Source organism: Microtus ochrogaster, assembly GCF_000317375.1.
Source record: "Microtus ochrogaster isolate Prairie Vole_2 chromosome 14 unlocalized genomic scaffold, MicOch1.0 chr14_random_3, whole genome shotgun sequence".
Classification (NCBI taxonomy): domain Eukaryota; kingdom Metazoa; phylum Chordata; class Mammalia; order Rodentia; family Cricetidae; genus Microtus; species Microtus ochrogaster.
Genome location: NW_004949098.1, coordinates 98190 through 107745, shown reverse-complemented (window position 1 = coordinate 107745; position 9556 = coordinate 98190). Strand labels below are relative to the sequence as shown.

The window sequence follows — 9556 nt, the reverse complement described above, 5'->3', positions numbered from 1 at the left end:
TGTGTGTGTGTGTGTGTGTGTGTGTGTGTGTGTGTGTGTGTGTGTGTAGAGGGCATGCGTGTGAGGCCAGAAGATAACCTCCGCTATTACCCTTCACACCCCGCCTTGTCTGAGATAGAGCCTCCTGTGTTCCACTGCACATGCTAAGCCAGTTTTCCTCGAGCTTCCAGGGATCCCCCTGTCTTTGCCCTCATCTCATCATAGGGATTGCAGACACATGCTAGTGTTTCTCAGTTTTCTCTGGGTTCTGGGCATCCAGCCCCGAGTCCTCACACTTGTGTGGCAAGAGCTTTACTGATTGGGCCTCTCCCCAGTCCTAGCTCGATTCTACAAAAATAGAGAGAAAGATAAGTGATTATCTGCTCAAGTCATCTAGGTAGGCAAGAGTAAAATCAGAATATCTGTTATTGTATAAAGTCTATTATAAAACGTTAATCTTGACAATGATTTATTATTTCTTGTTTAAGAAAACACAACCAGAGTGTTTACCAGAGAGGCCTTATCCCTCTTCCTGGTCCGGCTGAAGAGTACTATTTACAGAGAAGATTCTTCTGGAACGGGAAGCCAAATGGTAGTCAAGCAACCCAGAATAAGAAGTGGATTTCCGGTAGTTACCAGAGGCAGTTCTACCCAGCCTACTGGGGTTGGACCCAGTGAGGCACACGTGGATGGGCTGTTACAGGGGCCACCTGAAATCAGAGCTGGACAGAGGACAGCTGGATTACTTTTAATAAAATCAGGTCTAGGCAATTAAAAAATTTTTAACATTTTTTTAACTTTTTAAAATGTTTTATTATTCCTTTGTGTGTATAAAGTTTAAAGATTTCATTACTGATGGCCGCACAGTGAGATGACAGCCATCCAGAACACTTCTCATTCCAGGCTCAGCTTTCCTCAAAGGTTTCTGAATGGGTAAACTGTTATTAACTTGCAAATGTTTTAATTGCTTTTCATTTTCCCTGTCTATTTCCTCTGTCCATGCCTGTAACTGTGTGTAGGTACAAAGGTTCATAGTGTCTTACCATGTTCTGTTACCAACAGTCTCCAGGGGTGTCTTTTTACCCTAACTGTTCAAATTTCCTACTAAACATCTAGCCAGTAGACAATTTATTTGGCACCTACTCTCTTTTTACTTGTGGGACTCTTCAGCGTTCTTTCCTTGGTGATCAGGGTCAGAATTTAACCAACTTCTTACTGAACTGCCAGGTTAACCACCTAACCCAGAGAAGTGTAAATTTTTAGGGACTGATTGTTAAGTTGGACAAGAGGAAACTAACCAATAACCAGAATGCTGCTTAAATTATAATTTATCTGGCAGAGTCACTACTACCAATAGGGTAGAACTATTCAGAAAGCTTGAAAACCTCTGTAGATTTTAAAGGTCGAACAGACTAGGACTGAGCATCCATCCTTGGTTATCCTGGAAGACAGGGTGGTGTTGACCCTGCGGCCCTCTGTTCAGGATTTGTCCAGAGGCCTCCCACACTGCAATGGTGCTCTTCCTCTGGAACACACTTCAAGCTACTTGGAGGTGCTAATTACTTCGTGCTCATCGTGACACATCATAGTCCACAGCAAGCGTTTGATGAATGCCTGGGCAATTAATTTGGCTTCTGTCTTTAAAGTCTCTGATTTTGAGGATTTGTAACACTGATGCCACATACGGTAGCTATTTTCTCCATCGTGTGTACATGTGGAGTGTGACCCTGAGGAAGCTTCAGCAGCTCTTCTAGTCTGGCCTAGTGGGACTAATTTGCTCTGTGAGGTCGCTCCACGCTCAAGTGATGGCTCTTAAAGTTTTTCTCTACTTACCACATTTAACAGAGGTTCAGAGTGCTTCTTGCTACAAGGCTCCCCCTGCAGAATTATTCCCCAGAATATATCTGAAGGTTCAGCATTGTAAGAGACTGGATCAGGCAGTTGTGAAGTAAGAGGACAAAGCTGGGGCAGGTAGAGAACATCCAGCTTTGGAGGTGTAGGACAGCTTGGAAAAGCAGCTTCTGTGGAGGACAGTGCCACCTTCAGGAACTGTTTCTGCCACCTGTCCTGTTTCTCTGCCTTTGGATTACCAACACCTTGTTAAAAGCCTCACTTACCATTGGATTACTCAGCTTTCATTCTTACACACACTGTCTGGCTTCTGTCCATGTCACACCATCCAAAGGCCTAGTAAAAGGAAGCAGCCAGATCTTTTTAAAGTTTCCAGTGGTCTATCTATGTAGTGTTTTAAATTATATTGTTATTTTAAAGGCACACATGAATACTTTCTCAGGTAGCTTTCCTGAGATTACCGCGTAAAAAGCATCTTCCATGCTCTCCTATTATAAAGTCATAGCGGTAGCTAGCTCAAGTATTTTTGCCTTATTCTGTGTCTTCCTCTGTTGTTTAAGGAATACACTTACAGATCACCACTTCTTGATTTTCCAATTTGTGATAATATGTGTTGATGAGTTCTTCCTATGGCATATGAGCATTTAGCCCTCAGCCTACCCACCCCATAGCTTTTCCCAGCTTTTGATGACATTTACGTTACTAGGTAAATGTTAGTCTGCATGAGCCATGGTGTTCATGGTTGTAGGTTCAAGTCTCCCCTTTGCTTCACATGTTTGCCTCATTTGGCCATTTTTCATTGATACATCACAAATTCATCCTCTATATCCAGTGGCACTGTAAACAGTCTCTGTGAATGATGTGCTCTTTGACTCTTTTCCCGAAACTTCTTAAAATGTTCAGGTTAGGTGCCAAGTTTGGTTGGTAGGGCTGCCGTCATGGAGTATCAGATGGACGATGCAGTGCGCAGGAGTTCTATTTCTCATAGTCCGGATGCTGGGGAAAATGGAGGAGTCAGCAAGAATTGTTTCCATGTGGTCACTGGCTTACTACATCTCTCCCTCCCTCCCTCCCTCCCCCCACCCTCCCCTCTCTCTCCCCCTCCTTCCCTCCAGCTCAGATGCTGTGAGGCTGAGATGCTCTGTAGTTCTCTCCTAAAGATGTCAGTCATTAGACCAAGGCTCACCTTGGAGACCTGATTTTAATGTTATTTGCCTCTTTAAAGTCTTGGTCTCCAAATGCAGTGGTATTTCAGATGCTGGAGCTTTAACATAGGCTCTGAGGAAACAACCGAGTCCAGAGGAAGCACACCGCCGATTCACTACTCCTGGGACAGCTCCTGATCAGGGCTCTTTCCTCTTGTCTTGTCTTGGAACCCTCTTTAAGGCTCCTGGTTCCCAGGGTACAACTTTCATGACTGTAATTTCCCGTTTGGTCAGTTATGTCTTCTCAGGGCTGGGTAGGATGTAAAGGTTTGGGTAGCTGAGCCACAGAAATGCATCCGTTTGTCTCTGCTCCTGTACTGCAGTGTCAGGTGGGCACTCCCAGTCCTGCTGTTTGCGACCTCACTGCTGGTTGTTGAAATCTTTTCTGATCTAGAATATTTTTCTGTGCCCTGTAAATGTTTCTCTTGAAGTTTTAGAGTCTTCTATATCTCAGATGTCATCATTTCTATCCACAATGATACATAACAAGTAAATCCTTTCAATCTGGTAAATTGCAAGAAAAAAATTTTGAATATTTATTTATGCTCATTGGTGTTCTGTCTGTGTGTATGTCTGTGAGGTTGTCGAATCCTCTGGAGCTGGAGTTACAGTTGTGAGCTGCCGTGTGGATGCTGGGATTTGAACCCAGGTCCTGGAACAGCAGCCATTGCTCTTAACCACTAAGCCATCTTATTTAATGCTACTTACTAGCATTAATCCCTAATTCTAAGGCAACTTCTAGTTGGATGTCAGATTTCTTTCCTGAGACCTCTGATTTAATTATGTTTTTATTTTTATTTAACCTTTTCATGTAATTTCTTTTTTTAGTATTTTTCTGATACACTGGGCTAGGGGTGCTGCGATTGAACCTAGGACCTCGTGCATGCTAGACATGTACTCTGTTGTTGAGTTATACCTCCAGTCCCCTTCTGATCTATATATGATTTATATAAACATAATAAAAATATAAAAGATTTTCTGATATATAAATATATTATCTATATGCTTAAAAAAAGCAGACACAGGATCTCAGCATGTTGCCCATGCTGGCCTTGAACTCCAAGACTCAAGCAATCCTCCTGCCCTAGTTCTCCTGAGTAGGGGGGACTCCAGGTACAGGCTCCTGTGCCAAGCTCTAAATTTTAATTTCTAAAAGTTAACGCCTTAAAAAAAAGAAAAAACAACCCTACATTTTAATCTTGACTGTTATGTCTTCAGTACACTCACATTAGGAGGGATCACATACGGGATCCTAATCAAACCTCCTTTCTAGTACCACTAATAGTTGCCCAGAATTGTGTCCTGAAAACAAGTTCTTATGTGTTCCTTTCCTCTTGGAAGTGTCAAGTGGCTTATGGCATTGGGGTTCCATGTTCCTCTCCCTGCCGAGGCTTTTTGTATCTGTCCGCAAGCTGACTTTTCAAGTCCTTCATTGTGTATTATAGACCCCTTTATCTGAATGCTAGCCATTTTGTGGTTATACTGGGCCATATGCTTTGTCTTGTCTTTAAAGTTGTTTGGGTGTGATCTGTCCTGTGGTCTCCGAGCCAGCCACATCAGCTGTATGAACCACTTTCTAGTCTTCCCCCAACCCTGCCCCCAATGATCTCTTTCTACACACTGTACTTTGTGTCGTTATTTATGTATCATGCTACTCCAGATTCTGTGCCACCATGTCAGAGTCCTTGAACCCGTCCTGTATGACAGTTCTTTTTCCAAGGGAGGGTATACCTTCTTTTGCCTTCCCTGTACTCTGGAGGCAGATGGGCAGATCTTTGAATTCAAGGGCAGCCTGCTCTACAGAGTGTGTTCCAGGACAGTCAGAGCTACACAGAAGAAACCCTGTCTTGAAAAACCAAAACCAAAGATTCCTAAGCCAATTAAGACACTTGACTCTGGACCTACATGGTACATCTAGTTCCACACCAGGTCTTTTTTTATGACCCCACTTTCAAATAAGGGGGAATGGTACACAATAGGCCTTGGGATCAGGCTTTCTGAGCCACTGGTAGAGAGGATGCAGTGATGATCGAGAAAGGTGGAAAATCAATCCCCTTGGGGAGAATAGGAAGAGCCTAGCAAGCAAATGCTCTTCCTGTCCTGTTGTGGATTACTTGCATAGTGTCATTTAAAGAGCCTTCCAGAGAAAGTCCGGACTAGGAATACCGTGCCAGGCTACCTGCTGTCTTGGCTTCCTAAAGCTGCCCAACACATCCTATCACATGGCTTTGTTCCCTGCTTCAGACCGTTTCCTCACCACTCGTACATGTACCCCAAAGAAAATACCAGTGACCTAAATTCTTGCCTCGGGGTCTGCCTTCTAGAAGATCTCAGGTGTTTATAGATCCCGCAGTCATGAACTCTTAAATTGTTTAACACATGATTGATACACCTGGTCTCTTCTACTGACGACTTACTACAACTACTTGAGTCCTTTGAGAACACCAATATCAGTTACATTGAAGGTAACAATTTATCAATAACTTTTTGTTCGGGCTTATATTTGCATGGCATGGGGATTAAGATTATATTCAATTTAACACAAGAAAAAAAATTTAACACAAGAACAGTCGTGAGTTTACGCAAGTTCATCTCACAGTATAACACTCTGCCAAGCCTTTTGAACCAACTTATGCATGCTATATAATGATCTCTCGCATCTGAAGGAAGCCGGGTCATAGCTCTGAGATGACTTTAAAAAGAAAACTAAAATGCATCTCTTTCTAAATACACTTCAGTGCTCCCAACAAAGGAAAATCCAGCAGCCCCAAACTCCATCCTCCCAGTTCCTAGTTTCACAGCTCCTCCCATCCACCCAGCCCCTGGCAACTGCTGATCTAGTTTCTTTCTCTCATCTTTTCTAAAATGCTGTGCAGTTGGAATTAGTGTGTAGACCTCTGGGTATGGTTTCTTTCATTTCGATGTTGCTTTTGAGGTTGTGCTACAGAATGGATTGGCTGGTCACTCTTGCTAAGTTATTCCCTTGTATAGTTGTCTTGCACATCGCTTATTCACTGACCAACTAAAAGATACTTAAGGTCTAATGTTTTTTATTTTAAACTTGCCATAAACATTTTATGTATACAATTTTTGGGGTTTGGTTTTTCGAGACAGGGTTTCTCTGTGGCTTTGGTACCTGTCCTGGAACGAACTCTTGTAGACCAGGCTGGCGTCAAACTCACAGAGATCATCTGCCTCTGCCTCCCCGGTGCTGGGATTAAAGGTGTGTGCCACCACTGCCCAACTCTGTATGGGGTTTTATGTGAACAACTTTTCTTTCCCTTGGAGTGTGATAGTGGGATTGCTGCCGTGTATGTTTAGCTTTATAATAAACTAAAACTTTCCAAAAACAGATGTACTATTCTGTATCTCACCAAGAAGATGTGAGTGTCCCGATTGCACCCTCACTAACAATTAGTACGTCAGTGTCTGCGTAGGGCAAGGACAACTCAGAGGCACTGTCTACTGTTCCTCAGAGATATGTCCACTTTGGGTTTGGTTTGGTTTTTTTGTTTTGTTTTGTTTTTTGGTTGTTGGAGGCAGGGTTTCTGTTTGTAGCACTGATTGTTCTGGAACTCTATGTAGACCAGGCTGGCCTCAAACTCACAGAGATCCACCTGCGTCTGCCTCCCTAGTCCTGGGGATAAAGGCGTGTACCACCACCACCTAGCATTTTGTTTTGTTTTTAAGATGGTGTTTCATTGGCATAGAGCTTCCCAGATCCACCTGTCCCCACTTCTCCATCCCCTTAAGCACTGAGCAATTTTTAGCAATTTTGATTTTTAAAAAATGTGTTGTCTCACTGTATTTTTTTTATTTTGCATAAAGTGTTCTGTCTGCTTCTATCCTTGCAGGCCAGAGAGGGCACCAGATCTCACTATAGATGGTTGTGAGCCAATACGTCGTTGCTGGGAATTGAACTCTGAACCTTTAGAAGAGCAGTCAGTGCTCTTAACCACCCCTGTCTCAGTGTGTTTTTTAAAAATAATTTTAAAGATACAATTGGCATTCATTATACATGTTTAAAATTGCTTTGGTGTATCTGTACGCATATCTATATTTGAGACCACAATGAATCTAGAACATATCTGTAACCTTTTCCAAAGAATTGCCTATCTGAAATGGCCTTATAAATTTGTTTTATGTAAATAGAATCAATGTGAACTCTTCATATGTCTGGATGCTGGTCATTCAACATCATTGGGTTTATCCCTGTCACAGAATGAAGCAGTACTGTAGCAGCCTGGGGTGCCAGAACAGTCTAACTTCTGGTCCATACTTCCTCAGTAACAGAAGGCCCTTTACTATATTGGCCCCACGGATCATATTGCCATATACACCAATTATAAAAACCAAGGGTGTGTTTTCTGGGTCTCCTCGGCTACAGTGGAAGTGGAGCAAATGTAGACAATGTTTCTTCCACTTTGGGCAGCTTTGCTGAGTCTTGGGAGGGCAGCTCACAATGGACTCCAGGCCTGTGGCACATCTGCTTGTTTGTAAATATGTGGGGATATTCTGTTCTCTTGACCTAGACAACTCAGTAACCAGTGCTGTGAACTTGCTTCGCACAAGCTTTGCCTTGGGGTGTTTTCACTTTGTGAAGCCAGAGGACAGCTTCAGACAGCGTTCCTTGAGAACCACCCATCTTTTGTTTCTCCCTGCCTCTCCTCTAAGTGTTGGGATTAAAGGTGTGGACACCCAGTCCAATATATCTCATTTTGAGACAGGTCTTGCAGTAATTTGGAATTTTATCAAGTGCTGGGCCGTGGTAGCGCAGACCTTTAATCCCAGCACTCAGGAGAAAGAGGCAGGAGGATCTCTGTGAGTTTGAGGCCAGCCTGGTCTACAAGAGCTAGTTCCAGGACAGGCTCCAAAGCTACAGAGAAACCCTGTCTCAAAAAACAAGCAAAACAGAACAAAAACACAACAACGACAAAAAACTTATCAGGTAAGCTGGGCCAGCTGGCCCGTGAGCTGGGTGATGCCACTGTTTCTGCCTCCCTTGAGCTGGGGTTACAAGCATGCAACGCCACACAGAGCTTTTTTTTTTAAGTGTGGGATTTTTTTTATTTTAAGTTGTATCTAGAGATACAACCCAGTTTTCCAACTTGCAAGGCAAGAACTTTATCAGTTGGGTTATATCCCCATGCTCACTTCATTTTTTTAAGGCAGTAAACTCTTATAAAGTGCTTGTGTCATTTTACCTACAGAAAACTTTGTTTTTGAGACGGGATTCTCTGGCTATCTGGTTTCTCTGGATTTCTGACTGTCCTGGAACCAGCTCTGTAGACCAGGCTGGCCTCGAACTCACAGAGATCCGCCTGCCTCTGCCTCCCGAGTGCTGGAATTCTTAAACTGTTGTCTGAAGTGCTGCTCTCCCAGATACACGCAGGATTTCCTTTTTGACCTTCTCCAGTCACTGATTCAAAATGTGCTTTTGATGTCCTTTCTTCATTATCCTAAATAGGAGAGTTGTAATGTAAGACTTTAAGACAATCCTGAAGCCATTTCTGACAATTCTGAATCCTCTCAGCCTCTGTGCCATAGTGCTTCCCCTCCTCCCCTGGGAACCAAGGACCTAACAGCTACACATGCACGTACTCAGTTCCTGAACAATTACCCATATACGTATGTTTTTATTCAGTGCCCTGGGAAACGGGGTCAAAATGACCTCTTACCTCATCTGATCTGGCAACAGCTCTCCAGCCAATTATTGGTAATAGCCCTTTTGAATAAGCTAATCATAATAGTCAAAGAACAACCCCCCCCCCCCTTGATTCTGTGGCCTCTTTAAAAGTAGCCTGTGCCAGCTATTCAAGGTCTCTAGGCTTCCTGGATGCTGAGGGACCCTGTCAAGACTGAATTAAAATCCTCATGCTTTTGCATCGGCTGTAGTGTGTGAGGTGGTCTCTGGGAGGTGACTCCTCGGTGTTTGGACGCTAGAGTCCAACAGAGTAACGGCAGCAGCCTAGCATTCCTCCGCTTCCACTTGTCTTCATTGCACACATCACTATACACCTTCCATGCAAAGAAAACCATAAAGATAAACTCCAAACAAGGGAAATGGAAAACAAGTTGTGTCACGTTTAGTCTAGCTGGAAGGCTCAGGGATTACACATGACCTTCCTCAACTACTCTAGATAAAGAGATCATACTTCATGTTAAGTTTTGGAAGCAAAACACTGAGGGCTGTGGTGTCCAGGGATGCTCCCTGTGACTGCCGGAACAGCAGGGTCCCCATAGTGGGGTCTCTAGGAGTGGAAAGGTGTGCTCGCTTCGTTAGGAATAATACTTATCACAGGAAGGAAGTGGGGGACACATCTCGAAAGCCACAACATAAACCTTTAGTTGGCATCAATTTCCAGCCTCCACCCATGGCATGGATCCCTCCCACAGGAAGGTTCCGTCAAGACTGCTTCTCTTCGCATCCGCATGCTGCCCTCACATGGGCGAGGGGTCTGCAGATGCACACCCAGGATCATCACCCGCTTTACTTGGACGGAGATAGGGCACTTCTGAAG

At 43.7% G+C, this 9556-nt stretch overlaps 1 protein-coding gene across 1 annotated transcript in view; it reads left to right on the top strand.

The window, feature by feature from the left end:
- The window catches only part of Dusp11 (dual specificity phosphatase 11), an 18443-nt gene extending 14416 nt beyond the window's left edge, over nt 1-4027 (top strand). Inside the window, exon 9 of the mRNA XM_005364650.2 lies at nt 468-4027. Within this exon, the coding sequence (XP_005364707.1) occupies nt 468-657 (190 nt within the window). The 3' untranslated portion in view covers nt 658-4027. The remainder of the gene's footprint in view (nt 1-467) is intronic.
- Nucleotides 4028-9556: the final 5529 nt, after the last annotated feature.